Source organism: Brassica napus, chromosome C4 (genome assembly GCF_020379485.1).
Source record: "Brassica napus cultivar Da-Ae chromosome C4, Da-Ae, whole genome shotgun sequence".
Classification (NCBI taxonomy): Eukaryota; Viridiplantae; Streptophyta; class Magnoliopsida; order Brassicales; family Brassicaceae; genus Brassica; species Brassica napus.
Window position 1 is genome coordinate 37,572,836 of NC_063447.1, and position 22,206 is coordinate 37,595,041.

The 22,206-nt window shown below is 36.9% G+C and overlaps 1 protein-coding gene, 1 long non-coding RNA gene and 1 pseudogene across 2 annotated transcripts; 2 read left to right on the plus strand and 1 right to left on the minus strand.

The window, feature by feature from the left end:
• Positions 1–1,789: 1,789 nt before the first annotated feature.
• On the minus strand, positions 1,790–5,082 carry LOC106417580. The gene is made up of 6 exons (XM_013858360.1): positions 4,666–5,082; positions 4,226–4,621; positions 3,499–4,146; positions 3,336–3,434; positions 3,008–3,250; positions 1,790–2,509 (listed from the first exon to the last, which is right to left on the minus strand). The coding sequence occupies exons 1-6, from the start codon at positions 5,080–5,082 to the stop codon at positions 1,790–1,792; spliced, it is 2,523 nt and encodes an 840-aa protein (XP_013713814.1).
• Positions 5,083–8,459: 3,377 nt separating this feature from the next.
• Positions 8,460–9,544, plus strand: LOC106417579 (annotated as a pseudogene).
• Positions 9,545–14,966: 5,422 nt separating this feature from the next.
• Positions 14,967–16,628, plus strand: LOC111209576. The gene is made up of 2 exons (XR_007322238.1): positions 14,967–16,137; positions 16,229–16,628. It is a non-coding gene; the product is annotated as an uncharacterized LOC111209576 (long non-coding RNA).
• Positions 16,629–22,206: the final 5,578 nt, after the last annotated feature.

Genomic DNA, 22,206 nt, shown 5'->3' on the forward strand with positions numbered 1-22,206 from the left:
CCAAAATATATTGAAATACCTATATATACGTGATATATAGTAGAAGTCTCGGGTACTTCATCATGTCTCAGATTCGGATTGGGTCGAGTCGAAGACCCGCAGATCTTTCAAAACAAGATCTGATGGGGTTAGATGACATTATTCGTAGCTGATCCAAACCGATCTTTTTGGGATCAATTTCAGTTCGGTATTTAGATCCGGATAAAATGCCCAAAACCTAAATTTATTATGATGTGTGTATACGAGAGAGAGGACAAGAAAAAGAAAAAAAAAATCAACAAAGCTGACACATACATCTTTGAACTCTACGCACGGTTACCTAGGCTTTCCGATTTTGGCTTAGAATTTGTGACAACTAAGAACGTGAGACTTGCGAGTGTGACCACTCTGGTATCATAATAAAATAATGTGTGAGGAGACAACTTCTAGTATCTCTGTCTCAGTTAATGATCCGGGTCAAATATCATTCAATAAAACCCATATACGAGTATATATGTATGTATATTTTTTGAGGAAAATATGTATGCATATGCTATGGCCTAAAGCTGACACGTTTGAGTGTGTAATTAATTAAACGAAAATCAACAGGAAGACCCTCGTTTTGCTTGCAGATAAAGTAAAAAACTTTTTCTATGATCTTTCTTTTATTGATCTTAATGAAGTTTGAACTAGTATAATTGTTTTTAAGAATAAATAATCACATGAGATTTCTTTTATCACATTCGTGTTCACTAAAGACTTTTAGTTTGTAATTTTTAGAAAAATAGGTGAATAAGAAACAAAAAAAAGTAGGTTTTAGCAAAACATAAAAAAAAATATGTGGGGTATAAACTATACCAAGAACCGAACGCCTAGACGACGGTCCCATAAAATCTTTAAATGAAACAAAACGCTTTAAATAACGACAATGATTTTACTATCTGTTAACTAAAGGATATAACTAACATTTTACTTTTTCTTTAAAAGTTTTATCAAACAATAGTGACGTCGTCCATCCATCCGTATTGTCTCCGTTTGAACATTGAAGGTCCCCCCATGTGTTACTTTTTCTTTTGAAAATCTTCTGCATTTTTCATATACTTATTATTTTGGTCTGATAGTCTTTATAGTTAGTTCCCAATAAAAAAAATTTCTGTATTTTTCATTATTATTCTTTTTGGTCTGATAACATGAAAAGTGGGCAGGGCACCGTATGGTTTGTGAGTTCTTTGCGTGGTCCCTTAAATTGTTATTTAGAAGTGCGAGATCCCTTAACTCCTTGATCGCCTGAAAATTAACCGGAAGTTCGAATATGCTCTGAGTGAAGGAGAAGAGAGAGGCGGGCAGATTGAAACTTTTTCGATTTTCGCAAATGGTTAAACATAAACCTTCCTTTAGCTGAATTTGCATGTGTACGGACGCAGACAAGTTGACGCTTTTAACCCTATTATATCTTCCTAATTGCATTATATACCCCTTATCGTACGACTTACAGGAGACCACATGTCTCTTCTTTTTTTTCAGAATGAATTTTAAATTTTATTCATCAAAAAGCCTTGTTACATCATTGTGTAAACCTATTTATATACAAAGACTCATAACTCTGAAAATTCCCTACACTCCTCTTTTAAACTCTAGTTTGAAACCAGAATTGAAGAGCACACTCCATGCCTCTCCTCCTCCTTGTACTCAACAGATTGAGCTTGTTTCTTATCTCCTTATCAATGAGTTTCTTCAAAATGGAAATAGGCATCAGCTTCTCCCCATATCGAACATTATTCCTTACCCTCCATATAGCATAGACAGCAGCTTAAAAGGCGTATCTTATGCAGAAAATACTCTTCTTATCATAACCCCCACTCGAGATTATCCTCACCATTTCAGACCAACCATTTGTGAAAGCATTACCCAAAATACCTTTTACGAGATGTTCCCACAGCTGCGTAGCATAAGAACATTCGAAAAATAAGTGATTTAGAGTCTCCACATCAGTCTTGCACAACACATAGGTAGTATCTGTCCCCTGGCTCCACCTCGATACCCTGCCCATGGTGGATAATCTTCCCCTCATGGCTAACCATGTCATGAATGCATGCTTAGGTGTAGCCATTGAGAACCAAGTCCCTCGTGTCCATAGACATTGCACACTTGTCCCCCTTAACAACATCCAAGTTTCATTTGTTGAGAAAATCTCTCGATACCCCGACCTCCTCCTCCAGATACTGACATCCATCTTCTCACTCTGAATCTTACTTCTCACAGATTCAAGAGCCTCCTCTATCTCTCGCAAAACCTCTGATCTATGTTGTCTTCTCCGTCTTAAATTCAGCACCGCTTCCTCCAGAGTGGCTTCCTTTCTTATACCCAAAGCAATAAACCCTCTCTCGCCCGCAAGATCAAATATCACACCCTTTTCAGACCAGCAATAATACCAAAAAGAGATGCGTCTCCCACTGCCAATTTCTAATATGTAGAATGTCTTCGCTATCTCTCTAAGCTTCAACATCTTCCTCCACATCCATGAACCCACCTGAGAATTTACTTTCACTTCTTAAAAGCTTCTCTTCTTTAACAAATATTCTTTAATCCATTTTCCCCATAAAGAATCTCCTGCAAGCATCCACCATATAAGTTTCAATCCATACACCGTATTCACCTCTTTCAAAGCTCTAACTCCAAGACCTCCTTCATTTAAAGGTTTACATATCTCACTCCAAGCCACCTTAGCTCCTGAAGATTTTAAAGCTGGTCCAGACCATAGAAACGATGCACACAGTTGCTCCACCTCCTTTATACATTTACTAGGTAGTCTAAAGACAGAAGCCCAAAAATTAACAATACTGACCATCACTGATTTTAACAGCTGAAGCCTCCCCGCATAAGAAAGAAACCGAGACGTCCAAGAACATATTTTACTTCTGATTCTTTCTATCAACGGTAGATAATCATGCCTTCTCATTGATTGAGTTATAAGTGGCAACCCCAGATAACGAACCGGTAGAGAACCCTCTGCGAATGGAAAATTTACCAAAATTCTCCTCTTTTCGTCCTCTTGAATACCAGCCATATAAACCGTCGACTTCTCAATACTGATACTCAGGCCCGACCATTTGGCAAAACCATCAAACACAGACAATGCTCCCTCAATAGACTCTTTCGTTCCTTCTACAAACACCATTAGATCGTCGGCAAAACATAGATGAGTAAGAGAAAGATTTTTACTCTTAGGATGAAACTGAAACTTCCTCTCATGCACTGCCTTATCAATCTTCTGTGATAACACATTCATACACAAAACGAAGAGATACAGAGAGAGTGAGCAACCCTGCCTCAAAACCCTCTTGCTTTGGAAATACCCTGCAAGCTCGCCATTCACCTGAACCGAGAACGAAGGAGTTGATATACACAGCTTTATCCAATGTATAAACCTTTCTGGGACCCCTATTGCTTCCAGACTATTGAGTACAAAACACCATTGCACAGAATCAAATGCTTTCGATATGTCTATCTTCATCACACATCTCGGCGAGACAGTCTCCTTTCGATATGCTCAGTAGCTAACATGACATTATCCATCAACAGTCTTCCTTTCACAAAAGCAGACTGACACTCTGAGATGACACGGGGAAGGATCAACTTGAGTCTGTTTGCTAAATTTTTTGAAACAACCTTATAGAGTACGTTACAGCAAGCTATAGGGCGGTAATCTCTCATCTCTAGCGAGTCTGTCTTCTTTGGAACAAGTGCCAGGATTGTGGAGTTTACTCCTTTGGGAAGAAACCCAAACCTGAAGACAGATTGAACAGCTATAGTAAAATCTTGAGCAACAATGGGCCAAGTTATTTTGAAAAACTCGCTTGGGAAGCCATCAGGGCCAAGCGACTTGTTAGATGGCATAGCAAAGACCACTTTACGTATCTCCTCAGCAGTCACATGTTCCTCCAACAAACTACAATCCTCTTCAGAACAACGAAACTTTAGCAGCTCTTCTAATTCTTCTGAAGTAGCACCAGTGTAATTATCAGGAAACTTATTGAGAAACTCTGAAAAGAACCGGACTGCTTCTTCTTTAATATCCTTCGGCTTAGTAACCGAACTCCCGTTAGAACATCTTATCTCTCGAATAGAGTTTTGCGCCTTACGAACTCTGATGGCATTATGAAACGTCTTATTATTATGATATCCCACGTCAAGCCAATGAAGTTTTGCCCTCTGCTTCAAAAAAATCCTCTTCTAGACTAGCTACATGAAGCCAACGCTCATAAGCCACTGCTTCCTCTTGTATGGAACTTGCACTCGGATCATCAAGAGTCTTCTTTTGTTTCTCACAGAGGAACTCATGAGCTTCTTTTGCTTTCTTCGAGAGCTCTCCCAGCTTCTCTTTACCAAGCTGACGTATCAGAGGTTTTAGATTCTTTAATTTCTTCGAGAATCTAAACATAGCAGAGGTCGAGTGAAATAGTATAGGGGTTTGATCCCAATACTCCTTTACTAATGGAAGAAATCCTTCCAATCTCCCAATAACATTTACGTATTTGAATGGCTTCCTCAACTTCTCTTTTGGAGGAAATAGTTGAATTTTACATCGCAAGTGATCAGAACATCCCCCCGCTTCAAAAACTGAATAAGCATTTGAAAACCTCTGAATAACAACATCATTTATTAGCACCCTATCCAAATTCTTACATATGAATCCCTCTTCTCTCTTGTTACACCAAGCATAGAGCCCTGATAACCCATATCAGATAAGTTGCAATGCAGAGCCACATTTTGGAACTCTCTCATACCTCCTGATACCCTACCATTTTCCAGAAACCCTGAACTCTCCTCGCCATCCAAAATCTCATTAAAATCTCCTACAATCATCCAAGCTTTACGACGGAACATAGCAGAATCTTGATGGTGACAAAGATCTTCCCATAGTTCCTTCCTTTCCTCTGCCAAATTATTTGCATAAACTCCAGTATAAAAGAAATCATCCTTGCCTTGCAACCCCACAGAGCAAGTTATAAGCTGATCAGATTTATAAACTGGCGTCATACAAACATCATCTCTCCACACTAGCCATATTCTCCCTCCCACACTGTATTCATAGTTAGTCATATAAGACCAACCCGGAAAAACTTTCTTCAAAATACTACCCGCTTTACTCTCCTTTACCCTCGTCTCCAGAATGCACCCAAAACACATGTTATTACGATGAACCCACTCTTCTATCACAAAATGTTTTAAATATTTGTTGAAACCACGAACATTCCAGAAGAAACTCCCCATATATTAGTGCTTTCGTCGAGGCCGAATGCTCTTCCCAGGATTTGCATCCGGAGCCTTAGCCTTTCGTCCTCTTCTCGACCCAACTTTTTTCTCCTCAAGAACTTGTTGATCAATGTCTTCTACCTGGTCACTCTCAAGTAACTCCATTTCCTCAGTTTCTAATTGATCATCATCCACTACAGTAAGTAACTTCTCATCTGCTAATAACTCTCCCTCATCTACATCTTCAAGACTAAGCACATAGAATTTTGATGCAGAGATCTCAACATCATCTACTTTCTGAGCTGATAGAACTAAAGATCTTCCTGTTTTGGCTGGCGAAACCTTAGGCCACCCACTTGTACCGACACCATTCTATAACTTTTTAGCACCTCCTTCACTCTCTACCACATCCATAACTTTATCACCACTTCCCTCCATTAAGACACCTTCCTTCTCATTCACTACACTCAGATAACTAGGACTTTCAACTTTCTCCCCATTAACCTTCGTAATAGGGGATCCAGTTTCATTTCTCTTCTTTCCCTTGCTCTTCATAGCACACACTGCTTCACTGTAACCCCATTTATCACATAACTTGCATCTAGCCGGTAGCCATGGGTAGTAGAACTTAACAGTGAACTGCTTTCCCTCCTTTGAAAATGTGATCTCCTTTGGCAAAGTTTTTGTGACATCAACTCTCACAAATATCTTCGCCTCATTTAGATTAGAACAAGCTATGGTTTCTGGGTGTGGCTTCACTGGAAAGCATACTGTACTGGTGATAAAACTCAATCCTTCCCACGAGTACATGTGGAGAGGTACTTTCTCCAAGTGAACCCACATAGGAATGGCTTCTTCCTTCTGTTCTTCCCCTTCAGATTCTGGCGACCATTTCAACACTAACATAGGAACCCCAATATTCCATATACCACGATGAAGAACCTTCTCCCTTGCCTTCTGACTTGAGACCTTAAACCTCATCGTCGTCGCATCGTCGTCGCATTAACTTCAAATACTCCACGAGCTGTTCCATGCGTGTTTTTGGGTTATCCTCACGGTCATAAAGGTTACAAGGTTTTAGATTTGGAAACTAATACTATTTCTATTTCTCGAAACGTTGTTTTCCATGAAAATAAGTTTCCTTTTGTTACAGACGCAAGTTCTTTATCTCGTGAGCAATCTTTCTTTGATCAAGATGTTCTTCCACTTCCTGTTCCAGACTCCTCTTTTCCTGCTTTCTTTGACTTAGGATCTGACGTCCATTCTTCGGTTTTTGTTGATAATACTGCTTCTTCTAATGATGGTGTTTCTTTGTCTAGTTCTCCTAATCAGTCTGTTCCTCTAGTACCATCAGAAACGTCTGTAAAAGATACAACTATTGGACCAAATATTTCTGAGACAAGGTCAAAACGAAAGACAAAGGCTCCATCATATCTTGACAAGTATCATTGTTACCTCTTGAATCATTCATCTGAACCTCCTCTTCACCCTAAACACACTACCTCTTATCCTATTTCTGCATTCTTGTCATATGATAAGTTTGATCCTGGTCACAAGAAATTCATACTTTCCATATCCTCTCACAAACTTCCCAAAACCTTTTCCGAGGCTGTTCAATCTGAGGATTTTAAAAGATCCATGACGTCTGAGATGTGTTCTCTTGAAGAAGCTGGGACTTGGTCTGTATGTCAACTTCCTCCTGATAAACATCCAGTTGGTTGTAAATGGATTCACACTTACAAATACAATCCAGATGGCACCATTGAGAGAAGTAAATCGCGTGTTGTAGCCAAAGGTTATACGCAGTTGGAGGGATTGGACTACTTGGACACATTTTCTCCGGTTGCGAAGATTGGTACTCTCCGTCTGTTGCTGAGTGTTGCTGCTGCCAAGAACTGGACCATCTCTCAACTTGATGTGAGTAACGCTTTCCTCAATGGAGATCTAGATGAAGAGATCTACATGCGTTTACCTGAAGGTTATGAGGTTATTACTGGCAAGAAAGTAGCTCTTAATTCTGTCTGCAAGCTCCACAAGTCCATTTATGGACTTAAACAGGCATCACGCCAGTGGAATCTGAAGCTTTCTCAAGTAATTCTTGGTGATGGGTTCTCACAAACTCACTCGGATCATTCATTATTCATCCGCCACATTGGGAATGTCTACTTGGCGGTCCTTGTATATGTTGATGACATCTTGATTGTTGGTAACAGTGAGAGTGCGATTACAGCTTTTAAGGATGTACTGAAGTCTGCCTTTAAGCTTCGTGATCTTGGCCCTGCAAAATACTTCCTTGGCTTTGAGATTGCGCATAATCACACTGGTATCTCCTTGAACCAGCGGAAGTACACTTTAGAACTTCTGGAGGAAGCTGGTTACTTGGGATGCAAACCATTGTCTGTTCCTATGGAGCCCAATCTCAAGATGTCTGCTTCTTCATGTACAGCACTTCCTGATGCATCAGTATATCGCCGGCTTGTTGGACGTATGCTTTATCTTACTCATACGCGTCCTGACATCACTTATGCGGTTCATAAGTTGAGTCAATACATGTCTGCACCTACTGATGTTCACCTCCAAGTGGCTCATAGAGTTCTTCGTTATCTGAAGAACGATCCCGGTCAAGGCTTATTTTATTCTGCTTCTGCCTCGTTGAAGTTGACTGCTTATTCTGATGCTGATTGGGCGGCTTGTCCTGATTCTAGACAATCGATCACAGGCTATTGCGTCTTCCTTGGAAACTCTCTGATCTCCTGGCGTTCCAAGAAACAGCCCACAGTCTCTCGCAGCAGCTCTGAAGTGGAATATCGTTCCATGGCTGACACCACTTGTGAGCTTATCTGGCTCACCACTATACTTCACGAGATGCATTGTGATGTCATTGCTCCTGCTACACTCTTTTGTGACAATCAGTCGGCTCTCTATATAGCTTCGAATCCGGTGTATCACGAGAGGACCAAGCACGTCGAGATCGACTGTCACGTAGTACTCGAGAGATTGCAAAGTGGGTTTATGAAGACTCTTCACGTCAAGTCTGAACTTCAACTGGCAGATATCTTCACAAAGGCTGTTCAGCCTGCTCTGTTTCGAAGTTTGGTCAGCAAGATTGACATCCACAGCCTGTGTCTTCCATCTTGAAGGGAGGGTATTAGAGTATAAAGTCGGTTAAGAGTCAATTAGATTGAACCGGTGGTTATGTGATATAAACCAGGTAGTATAAATACATGAAGATACATTGTATACGTTACAACATAATATACATTTTTACACTTTTGGATCGTAACAAACTCTGAATCATCTTCTTGAGCTCAAGCTCTAATATTCTTCAACGAGAAAAACATCGTCCCTAACATCGTCTCATTCAACCACGTGATCAAAGCCTTTTGTGAGCTAGGCCGTGTCGACGACGCCCTTCAACTGTACCGTCACGCTGTTCCGTTCGGTCCCGACAAAGAGACGTTTAGGCTTTTGACTCAAGCCTTGGCCGACGCGTATGGCTACCGGGAAGCTTCATCCGTGAGATTATGTATATGCTCAACTAATGAGTGGACGCCCATGCTCGTTGAGATTCGTGCGCGCTTGGATCAGATGGATGCTGAGGATGCTGATGATTACTTTCACAAGAATAGGCTGATATACGATGATGATTCCGATTCGCCGGGAGTTTTCGCATCGATTGCTACGATATTTGTGGAATATTGGCTCAAACATGGCAATGAAAAGAAAGCTATGGAGTGCTATAGCTCTATCCGTACTTGGGTAAGCGTAAGTGAACTAAAGGCTCATACCTTGTTCGAATACATGTTGAAGAAATCCAAACGTTTTGATTCAGACACCATTAACATAATGGTGGACTACTGGTTCGAGCTTGACGAGTTTAACAAGGCCATGGAGACATTCAACGAGTCACAACAACAGGGAAGAAAGAGAATGGTTGGGTGTTATATATAGTAACATGATCGCTAGGCTTTGCGAGCGTGGGATGATGTGGGAGGCTGAAGGTTTGTTTGAGGACATGTGTTCAGACAAAGACTTGTCTCCTCCTCCTGATGTGTCTACATTCAGATCCATGGTCAATGGATATGTTCGCTCGGGAAGAGTTGATGATGCCATCAAAATCTCGAACAAATTAGCAATTTTGAAACTGCGCAAGGTTTCCATTTACGAGGACTGATGTGTCTTTAATTCCCTATGAGTGACTTCTTGTCGCTTTTCTTATTACCTTGCTGGAGCTTTTAGCTGTCTATTGCTCTCATCATGCTTATTGTACCAATCTATATCAATAATAATTTAATTACTTTAGGTTCTATATCGACTTATATATTTTCAAGGAGCCGAAACATGTTTGTTTGATAAATTAATTAATCTTATATATATGTGAACCACTCGCTTAAAAAAACAATTTTAAGCAAATATTTAATTATATAATATTAAGACTTAAGAGTACTCTTTACTGTTCCGAAAGTGAAGAACCAATATAGTAAATTCTTAATTACATAAAGTCTAAATATTGATTACATTTAAAGAAACATCACTGAAATAGTAAATTTATGTCTACGGAATGATATTTCAATGTTGAATGGTTAATGCTGAGCATTGGTCCTATTTTCTTCACAAAGTCCACCGTTCATCTTATCCTCTTCATTTGGTCGTTGATAGTTTTTGGTGTGATATTCCTCATCACAATTGCTGGAATTATGTCTTTCTTGCTGTTTCACAATAACGAATCCTAACGTTGGAGAACTAATATGAAACATGATCATATATGATGAACACTAACAGAGGATAAAAGTATTTGCCTAAACTCACAAGCTTTCAGAAAAAAACTAACTTGAGGCTAATACATCACAACATTTCACATGTTCATTAATAAACATGATATGCAGCTGTAGATTAATTATTAAACAATAATGGAAGGTATTGCTATAAACAATATGAAGTTGTATTAATAATACTCAAAAACCATTGGTTATAACTATACGCAGTTGTATCAAATAAAAATATGGAGCCATGTATTAAAACCGTAGGTTAGAAATCAATACTAACATTTTAATGAATGAACTATACTAAAACATTTTGTTTTTTTTTTCTCACATAACGTTGATGACATGTGAAACAAATGATATAAAATCAAGCAAATACAAAATATAACATACTGAGCATCAGCTTATAAACATCAACAAGATGATTGATCAAATGATTTTTTTTATTTGGAACAAAGCCAAATCAGTATTGTCAATTAAGCTCCTAATCTTATATTATGTATCCACTCTTACAAACCATGAATTGATAATAAACATCATTCGAAAAAGGATTAGATATAAACTAAAAATATATATATATATATATATCTATTAGCTTACAATCGCTAGAGCTTCGTGTTGATAATGTGTTTTAACTAAAGAAGAGAAAAGAAGAGAAGAGAAGAATTTATATGTCTTATTTCATCAATAATAAACTCCTTATATGTAGATACAATATGAAAGTTTAACTTGAAAACCAAATCTCAAACTGGTAATCATTCAAGAAATAAGAGGAATAAGAAGAAAATGAATAATGAAGAATTAAACAAAATGAAATTTGTTCCTTTCCTAATTTGATAAGAACTAAATGTAGTCTATTATTCCTTAAATATGAAAGAATGTTAAGAAATCATAAGTAATAAATATTTTTTATAAATGGTGTAAATTGAAAAGAATGATAAGCAATAGATTATTTTCACCCATTCCCTTGGTCACCGTTTAGATACCAAGTACAATTCAAATTTGATGAGCAAAACTTTCTATAAACGACATCACAATATTTATAACAAAAAATACATTTTGATAGAAGTTGTAAGATTCGTTTTTTGTTTGTTTCACATGTGAAAAAATAGGAATCTTATGTTTGTTTATTTTTTATTTGTATAGTAGGTGTTTGTCCGAAATCTCGCGGAGAATAGTATTATACTTATGTTTACAATGTTATAATTATTGAATAATAAATATAAATATTAAAATTTGAAATTTTAGCCACAAATAATTTGATAATCAAAAATTTCAACATATATTTTTAGAAGAATTGTGAAATTTAAGTAATTCAAAAACATAAATCTAAGTCACTAAAAATCTTTTTTTTTCGTGCATGAAAGAAATATTATAATTAGTTCAGGTAAGCTTTTCCATTTTACTAAATGGAAAACAATTTATATATCACACATGCTAATTAATAGAGCCTTTTGATTCTCCCTATTTTGTTGGAATTTTACCTGTTTTACACTAAAGCCCACTTCATCGTTTCAGACCTCAATTCATTAGTTTTTCTGATTCTCTACCAAACCTATTACTATCCTCCATATGAATTTGATCACACATGCTGTGTTGAGTGCCTCGATCGTTTCCTTTTTTTTTTTTTTATTAAAGCACTGGCGCTTACATGCATGCATGCTTACAGCACACATTGATCTTTTACTGTTTCTATTTTGCCGTAGATAAGAACATCTGATAATAATGGCCATGATGGAGCAATCGAACCTGAGGATTACTACGCTGACAATGGAGAGGCCCCCAGTCTGCGTATATTTTCTTAATTGGACTTTGCAACCGAGGTGACCAATGCCTGTTCTCTCATACTCTTCAGTCAACAATACCAGCCTGCAGCAAATTCGCAGGTTTGTTTTGTTTACCGTCCTAGTCAGACAGGTTGTTATACCTCAACTAATGAGAGTCGGGTTTTGCAGCGACGGAGAATCTTGTATGTTTTCACATGTCAATGCGAAGACAGACCACACCATACTATTCTCCTTCCACATCGCCACTCCAACTTCTTCTGAGGGTTACATTCTCTCGTATTCGATGACTCTGACATGCATAGTATAGCCTCCTGGACAAAATAATCTCCACTTCATCTTCTTCAGAGACGCTTTTCTGTGGTGGTGATATTCGTCAATTGGGGACACAAGAATCTTCTGGGGTCTCAGTCATCCTTACGAAAAGCAGGAGAGGAGAATGAAGTGACATGCGTGCTGACATGCATAGTATAGCCTCCTGGACAAAATAATCTCCACTTCATCTTCTTCAGAGACGCTTTTCTGTGGTGGTGATATTCGTCAATTGGGGACACAAGAATCTTCTGGGGTCTCAGTCATCCTTACGAAAAGCAGGAGAGGAGAATGAAGTGACATGCGTGCTGTGGTTCTTAAACCCAGACAGCTACGGCGAAACTCCTGATAAACAGAAAGCAGTCACTACAAGAAAACAGCGTAATTCTGACGGACATTCTGACGGAAAATGAGATCTTCGGAATATTCCGACGAATTTCCGAGGAAATTCCGAGAAAACCCAAAATTTGGGTTTTCTCGGAATTTCTTCGGAATATACCGATGAAATACCGAGGAAATCATATTCCTCGGAAAACACCGACGAATATCCGAGGATATATTATAGCCGTTAAAGAGCCGTTGGGGGATTTTAAAAATTCCGAGGAAAGAGCCGTTGCCGTCAGTATTCCGTCGGAATTTCCTCGGTACTGTCGGCATCATTTCATCTATAAATACCCGCACCACCAACTTCTTCATTCACTCCATTTCTTCATCCTCTCACATACTATATTTACACACGAATTTGATTGAAAAAAACATGTCTTCTTCAAATTATTATCGTTCTTGGATCGATCGACCTCATTTGGATCCGAACACGAGATTGCTTACGGAAGAATACCAACGCGGTATAACCGAATTCATGGAGTTAGTTCAACGACAATCGGAAGCAGAAACGGGTATGTTAAGATGTCCTTGCTCTAATTGTAAAAATAGAAAGATTATTAAAGAGTGGGATGTTTGGACTCATCTATATTTGAATGGGTTTACACGAAGTTACAAAATTTGGTATCATCATGGAGAAACTGATTATGAATATGGTAGTACTAGCGAACTTCAGCCTGCTGTTAGGTTAGAAGAACCAATTAGAAAGGATGTAGATTATGGTGTAGATACTGAGCATATGGTAAATGATCATTTTAGAGGGGAAGATTTACCCAATGCAGAAGCTATAAGATTTTATGATATGTTAGATGCTGGAAAGCAACCCTTGTACGAAGGTTGCAGAGATGGTCATTCAGCTTTATCATCTGCAACAAGACTGATGGGCATTAAAACAGATTATAATTTGGCTGAAGACTGTGTGGATGCGATTGATGATTTTGTAAAAGGTATTCTACCTGAGGATAATGTAGCCCCTGGTTCATACTACGAGGTTCAGAAACTGGTAGCTGGTCTTGGTTTATCGTATCAGGTAATAGATGTATGCAGCGATAACTGGATGATTTATTGGAGGGCGGATGAACAGCGGGTTACATGCAAATTTTGTGGAAAGGCTTGTTATAAAGATACCAGTGGAAGAGTTCCAGTGCCATTTAAAAGGATGTGGTATTTGCCTTTGACGGAAAGGTTGCAGAGGTTGTATCAGTCTGAACGCACAGCGCAACCAATGAGATGGCATGTGGAGTATTCAACAAATGGTGAGATTAGACATCCTTTAGATGCAAAAGCGTGGAAGCATTTCCAATCAAAATATCCCGACTTTGCGTATGAGAGAAGAAATGTCTACCTTGGATTATGTACTGATGGTTTCAGCCCGTTTGGCAAGAGTGGAAGACAATATTCTCTATGGTCAGTCATTCTTACACCATACAACAACCCGCCAAACGTGTGCTTGCGACGAGAGTTTTTGTTTCTCTCCATTCTCGTTCCCGGACCAGAGCATCCTAAGAGATCACTTGATGTGTTTCTTCAGCCACTAATATATGAGTTGCAACAACTATGGGCTCAAGGTGCTGAAACATACGATGTTTCATGTAAAGAAAACTTTCAAATGCGGGCAGTACTTATGTGGACAATAATTGATTTTTCAGCATATGGTATGTTATCTGGATGGACAACGCATGGAAGGCTATCATGTCCATATTGTCAAGATAACACTGATGCTTTCCAACTAAAACACAGAAGGAAAACGTGTTGGTTTGACTATCACAGGAGATTCCTACCACCTGATCATCCATATCGTAGGAGTAGGAATTTGTTTACGAAGAACAAGAGGGTGTTTGACAGTCCAATCTGGAAATTTGTGGGGCAGATTTGTCGACACAACTAAGAGATTTTGGTGCAGAAAGGACCCAAGACCTAGGTGGACATGTGCATTATCCGGTAGATGCTGTTGGAGAACTACATAACTGGCACAAAAAGAGTATTTTCTGGGATCTGCCATACTGGAAGTATCATCTGCTGAGGCATAATTTAGATGTCATGCATATTGAGAAGAACTTTTTTGACAATCTCATGAACAAGATCCTTAACGTTCAAGGTAAAACAAAGGATAATTTGAAGTCAAGACTGGATTTAGTCGATATATGTGCTCGTTCTAAACTTCAAGTTGATGAGAATGGTAGGGCTCCTTTTCCCATATACCGACTTGATGTAGAGGGAAAAGATGCGTTCTTTGATTGGATTTCAAACGATGTGGAATTTCCAGACGGTTACGCATCTAATTTGCGTAACTGTGTCGACAGAAAGGAAGGAAAGTTTATCGGCTTGAAGAATCACGATTGCCATGTAATGATGCAGCGCCTCCTTCCGTTTGCCTTCAAGGAACTATTACCAAAGAATGTTCATGGAGCAATTGCAGGGATTAGTGCTTTCTTCCGCGATTTATGCACGAGATCAGTGACTCTTGAAGGTATTGAAAATTTGAAGACTAACATAGCCGTGATTCAGTGCAACCTTGAGAAGATATTTCCTCCATCATTTTTTGATGTTATGGAGCATCTTGTTATTCACCTGACAAGAGAATTGGAACTTGGTGGTCTTGTGCAGTATAGATGAATGTATTTGTATGAGCGGTATATGTACCATTTGAAGAAGATGGTGAAAAATTATAGTAGGGTGGAAGGTTCTATAATCGCACAGATGATAAATTCAGAAATTTCAAACTTTGCCGAGTTCTACTTTCCAGCAGAAGTGCAGACCAAAAACAGAAGACCTGCTTGGCATGATGATAGAGGTGAACTGGCAACATATCATGTTTCGGTTCCAGACATCTTCACAGATGTTGGACGACTTAGCGGAAAACCAAAGGACCGTCGACTTACTGAGCAGGAGCGCAGTCATTTGCAAACATATTTGCTCACCAACTGCGAAGATGTTCTTCAATAAGAGAGGTAAATAAATTAGCTTACAAATTTTTATTTTAACAAGTTGAAATTTAAATCTTAATTAATTATATTATTGTCAACATATGTACAGGATTTTCATGGCAGAAAAGCGGTTCGAATATAGATAAGCCACAGAGGAGAAACTTGAAGAACTGAAGCAGAGAGAATTTTCTGGATGAATGCTTACTTATGTGAGTGCTTTAAACAAATTAAAATATTATTTATCACATATTTATACTAATTCACATATATTGATATAACATATATATGTGCTATTAATAGGTGTCTGCTAGTATGACCAGAGGTGAAATATTTGACGATTGGATACGCGAGATGGTGCGTGGACCAGTTGTGAAGTCATATCCGAGACATTCTCTCGTATTCGATGACTCTGACATGCATAGTATAGCCTCCTGGACAAAATACTCTCCACTTCATCTTCTTCAGAGACGCTTTTCTGTGGTGGTGATATTCGTCAATTGGGGACACAAGAATCTTCTGGGGTCTCAGTCATCCTTACTAAAAGCAGGAGAGGAGAATGAAGTGACATGCGTGCTGTGGTTCCTAAACCCAGACAGCTACGGCGAAACTCCTGATAAACAGAAAGCAGTTGTGTAGAATTTCTTCGAGTACATGGCAATCAGAATACTCGGCGATGGTCTTTACGATATCCGAATAGTTCTGACTATGGACAACATCATATTAACAAACTTGCAGGTACATATATATATTTTGTCTTGTTAGCTTTCAGGTTCTCCGTTGTCTTGTTTGTGTCTACTCTGATTAATTTTTTTATTGTTTTCATAAGGTTGAGAAGCTAGCCAGAGAGAGCTTCTTCTTCCTTGGAGAGTCCTTCCCGCACAATTCAGTGAGCTTCGGTGAATTCTCAGACACATTCACACTATGCAGAAGCCTATGCTAGTCTCTAGACCAGTCTCCTAAGTCTTTGATCTCCATCCTCCTACTGACACCCAGTTTGGTGAATACACCCTGCTGGCCTTCACAAAATCTCTTCACAACCAATGACCTTATCGTCGTGTTAGAAATGGAATCTACTTTTTTTTTTTTTTGTCTCTGTCGTCTACTATTAACCTATAACCCTCTTTACCCATTTTTAGATGGCTTTACTTTTGTGAATCTCGAAAATGAAACTTGCTAAGACTATCAAATGTTTGCTCTGTGTCCTGAAATGATTTTGCTTTGATCCATGTTGCATGCCTTAGATAGTTAGATTGATCAAGTCAGCTTTCGTTTACTTTGTCTTGCTTGTAAACGAATATGGTTCAATAGGAGATATATACATCATCACTCATTACCGTTTTTATCATTTCACATAAAACATAGAGAGTGGCATTTTGACCATCATGAGCCAAAACTCTCCTAGTCATTCATTAGTAGCTGGAGCCTAGTTCTTGTGTACAGATAATAATATTACACTAGATTTTGATCCGCGCTTTGAAATCGCGGAATAACATTTTAGTTAAATTTTTTATTTAAAATTTATTAATTTTTCTGATCTGAATTTTAATATTTGAGTTTAAGATATTTAACTGAGAATAATTTATTTTAACATATCATAGTGATGGACATTCGGAATTTAGGTTCATATCTTTATTCAATTTTCAAGTTATTGGAGTTGGGGTGTTAAGACCCATTTATGAACCATAACTTTTCGAATCAGAGCGATTCGGGTGATGTTGAGTTCGAGTCAGATTTTAATTTTTTCATAAAACCCGAAGTGAACCGAATTAGAAATAGTTTGGCTTTATTTTGTGTTTATTTGGGTTTAAAGCCAAAAAATTCAAAATTCCAAAAACTCTGAGTTAAACCTGAAAAACAGATAATTCATGTAATTTGGGGTTTTAGATATTTTTATTATAAAATTAGATTATATATATATATATATATATATATAAATTAATACTATTATGTTGATTTTCAGTTTGGTTTTAGCTCTTTGGGTTTAGAGAAGTAGAAACCATTCAGATTTTTGTATATTTTTATCCGGTTTTAGTTCCGATTTTTTTAGTTTGTTTTTCAGATATTGGATAATATGTCCATGACTACCGTCAAATTAGTTTTTTTTTACCTATATGTTAATATCTATCTTACTAAAAGATAATCACTCATGATTTTCCTAAGAATACCTTATAATATTACTTTTGTACTATTTAATTTCGTTTAAAAGGATATTTGGTCTTTCACTAAATATATTTTTATCATTTGTAAACTGATTCAATAAATCATTTATGGATTAAATATCATACTTAACTTGCTATATCCAAGGGATGTACATAACAAATGAACATCATATACTGTGAAAAACATTTTGCAGTATATACTCTTTCACATTTTGCCAATATAGTTTGGGTTTACGAAGAGGTAAATACCCAGTGCCGGTCCGGATTGATGTGGTGCCCAAAGCGGAACAAGAAATATATTGGCCCATAGTTATAATTTTTTTTGTTTACTCTAAGTATTTTAAAAAGCAAAAAAAAATCTACAAGTTTATCACTATAAATTAAATTACATTCATAATCCTTGAACAATAAATATTAAAAGAAGATATAAATTAGATAATAGAATAATATATACATATCTTAACAAAAACAAACAATTAGACAACAATTATAGCAGCATCAATTCTAGTTGGTAAAATTTTATTACGTTTTTATAGTCTCTCAGCAATGCTAAATTCATATTCTGAGATTCAAAAAAATTTCAAAAAGAAAAAATAGAGGAGAATGAAAATGAAACTCATATGCAATTAGAAAAGGAGAATGAAAAAGATACATGTAGTAAAAGTTGACAAAAAAATAATGAAAAATAATGCGGAGAAGTGAGGAGATAAGTGTCAATTGCTAAGGTAAAGAAAATAATTACTTTTATTTAGTTTCCTTATTTATTTTATAACATGTATAAGTTAATGTCGTTTACTATAGTTCCTATTATTTATAAGGAAATTAAAGTTATTAGAAAAAGGTAATCAAAATCTTTACTGATCAAGTCTTCTTTTTATTTATTGCCATTAACGAAAGGGAAAAAATGAAGGGAGTCTGGTTAAATTCAGGTTCGAACCTGTCTTTACAGGTTAAAAGAAACAGTTGATAAACCACTACACTAAAGGAAACCTTTAAACTTGGTGCCCCAAATACTTATATATATTTTGGTGCCTAAAGCTATTGCTTTATGGGCTTTAGCCCAGGGCCGGGCCTGTAAATACCTTACTTCTTTTTGTTGTTATCACCTTGTTTGATTGCTGGAATGGTTAGTAGCTTTAGTAGTTAGAAAACCATTAAAATATTTGAACTTTGGACTTATTTGATCAATCTCTAGAGAGATTGGGGGAGGAAAAATGTGTAGTACACTACAAGATCAGTTTCTCATATTTGCTGCAGGCGGACTACGGAGAACATCTGAGCTACCAAGAAGCTGTTGACAACCACCCACGAAATGTGTGCGTTAGACCCAATTTCCGCCAAGTATATAATCTGAAAACGGGTTGACTGAAGAAGCTTTATTATTTAGCTCCAAAGATTTGTCAAGGGAACCAAGTCTCACCAGGTTAAACCCTAAACTTTATTTTCTACTGCCACCAGATTGTAATCACTTTGTCCAAATTACTAACATTTTTCTAGAGACATGTTTGATGTTTTGCTCAACATAAACCATTCCTGTCCTTTGATTTCCACGAGACTGCTATTATAGCGATCTCTGAAGACCCAGACGGTCATGCTATGTTGGGAATGTCCTAAAATCATTTGTACTTACTCTAGTTATAGTCGTAACGTCGAGATTCGACAGTCGTATAATATTAGGTGGTTATAATGTCTTCCTAGAAACCACTTATAATCTATGAATTGAGAATTCATTGCTAATATTATATGATCCTATAGGGTCACACACCTAAGCAAACTAGATCAATAATATTTTAGGTTTAAAGTAATATGATATGTACAATATAAAATGTTATATGTATATATGCATATGTGTTATGCTCGTTTGCAATTACACGAGAAGAATGATTAATGTAATCTCTTCATAGATTGGGCTAAGCCTATTAACCTTTAATTAAGGTTATTGTACGTGTATTATAAAAGGCACAAGGTGTTGTGTTAATAAGGTGCAGAGACATAAGCCGAAACCTAAAAGAAAGAGAATTAGAGACGAACCGTTCGTTGTCAAGTTTTTCCGGCACTAGCATCCCGTATCGATCTAGTTTGTGTGCGTGTGTATACCGATAGAGGCACGACGTTTGGAGTGCTTGAAATCTCGACTTGGTTTATTCATCTTTCCGCTGCGAATAACCAGGTATATTCGGAACTCTAAGATCTAGATTCATTTCAGTATTTGCATGAGATCTAGGCAAACTAAATTCATAGGTGGATTTATAAATTGTTATAAACCGGTATGAATTCTAACAGTGGTATCAGAGCCTACTTGTTTAATATTGAAATTTGATCTTGTTTAATCTATAATTTGATATAGATAAATAATTCCAATAATTTGATAGTTTGAATTTGATGTATTCGATATAAACCCTAATTTGATTATGGTATTGATCGATTTCTAAAACTATATATTTGGAATTATTAGATAAAGATGTACGTATTAATTTATTTGCTAAGGAATATTGATTTTAGGAAAATTCAATATTACATATTAATACGGCATGAATGGGATAAGTATGTTTGATGTGATCATTCGATATTTATGCAATTAGTATATTCCTTTTATACGGTTTATTATATTATTATGCATTATTTGCCTGTGATATGCGTATTAAATAACTAGCCATAAAACATTATTGTAATGTTATGAATCCAACGCTTAAATTAGTACAAGTATTTCACTCGTGACATGTGAAACCAATTATACCAGCCGGTTCAGTTTTATCGGTTGTAAATTGGTTTGGTTCATTCGAACACATGTTTAATCTTTCATTTAATTAGAATACTAATATGATTAGATTCTCAAGATTAAATTAAAATTAACGATGTAAAAATAATTTTAAAATACATATAAGATATGTATAGTTATATTTATATTTTATATTTGATATAAATTTTAAATATAAAATTAAAATTGAATTAAATTTGTTCCTCAATTAATTTCAAGTATTTTCGATGTCTGTCCAATCTTATCAACTATCAAGGCTCGTTTCGTTGTAAGATGGGCTTGCCAAAGTAAGGTGTCTGCAATTACATGAGTGAGGTGGATGGTAACGGTTACCATCCACATTAAGATTGGTTTACTTGACTAGGCTATCAAAACGGTTTTGGGCTTAGAGACATAGGTTGGATAAGACATAAGATGTCATCTGACAACCAAGAATTATATTGGATATAATTAGTAAAGTGTTGCTTACCTAAATAGCTATACATTCGGGCGATGAGCCAAAGCTCACTCGGATTTTAGTGAAATATGGATCTTGGATATTATATTCAGTTTGAGGAAAATGTTTTGAATATAATATGAGTTTTCTTAATTGTTAAGATTTCTCTAATTCCTGAACATCATATTAATATTCGTTATTCCTCTATTCCAGCAATGTTAACTCCTCACAACCCATTTTCGTTCCAATATGCCCTTAAGAAGGACAAATTGAATGGATCAAATTTCCTTCAATGGTATCGAAACCCGAGAATTGTTCTCAAACAAGAGTTTAAACCCTACTTGGAAGATCTGAAAAGGAAAAAGACTTTTGAAACATCGTCTAAGGGTATTTATGTTATAGAAGTAAATGTTACTACTTCTGGTTCTACTTCTTGGGTATTGGATACCGGCTGCGGTGCTCATATTTGTACGAATATGAATGGCCTAAGCAAAAGTAGAATTTTGGAGAAAGGTCAAGTGGACATACGGGTGGGAAATGGAGCAAGAGTTGCTGCATTAGCCGTGGGAACATTTCATTTGTCTTTACCTTCAGGCTTGGTTTTAGAGCTTAAGAATTGCTACTATGTACCTGCTATAAGTAGGAATATTATTTCCATTCCTTGTTTGGATTTGGAAGGATTTCAGTTTTCGATCAAAAACAAGTGTTGTTCCTTTGATCGTAATGATATCTTTTATGGTAGCGGTCCATTAGAGAATGGACTTTATATTCTAGACCAAAGCGTGCCTGTCTATAATATCAGTACCAAAAGATTCAAGTCTAACGACACGAATCAGACTTTTCTTTGGCATTGTCGTTTGGGCCACATAAATGAGAAACGCATTCAAAAGCTTCATAATGATGGACTTTTGAGCTCATTTGATTATGAATCATATGAAAAATGTGAATCTTGTTTATTGGGTAAAATGGCTAAGGCTCCTTTTACTGGACACGGTGAAAGAGCCAAAGACTTGTTGGAACTTATACATACTGATGTATGTGGACCAATGAGTATACATGCTAGAGGAAACTATCAGTACTTCATTACATTTACTGACGACTTCAGTAGATATGGTTATGTTTGTCTAATGAAACATAAGTCTGAATCTTTTGAAAAATTCAAAGAATTTCAGAATGAAGTACAAAATCAGCTTGACAAGAAAATAAAATCTCTTCGATCTGATCGAGGTGGAGAATATTTGAGTCAAGTGTTTAATGATCATCTGAGAGAATGTGGAATTGTTTCACAACTCACTCCTCCAGGAACACCACAATGGAATGGTGTGTCCGAAAGGAGAAATCGAATTTTATTAGATATGGTTCGATCTATGATGAGTCATGCAGATCTTCCACCATCTTTTTGGGGATACGCTCTAGAAACGTCTGTGTTTACGCTGAATAGATGTCCATCA

What these genes read in the sequence shown, in the direction of transcription:
- LOC106417580 (XM_013858360.1), bottom strand. Translation starts at nt 5,082, where the DNA reads ATGACTAACTATGAATACAGTGTGGGAGGGAGAATATGGCTAGTGTGG. An exon ending in GGAGACTGTCTCGCCGAGAT is followed by an intron (nt 3,435 to 3,498) that starts GTGTGATGAAGA and finishes TGTACTCAATAG; the next exon opens with TCTGGAAGCAATAGGGGTCC. An exon ending in GTGAATGGCGAGCTTGCAGG is followed by an intron (nt 3,251 to 3,335) that starts GTATTTCCAAAG and finishes GTGTTATCACAG; the next exon opens with AAGATTGATAAGGCAGTGCA.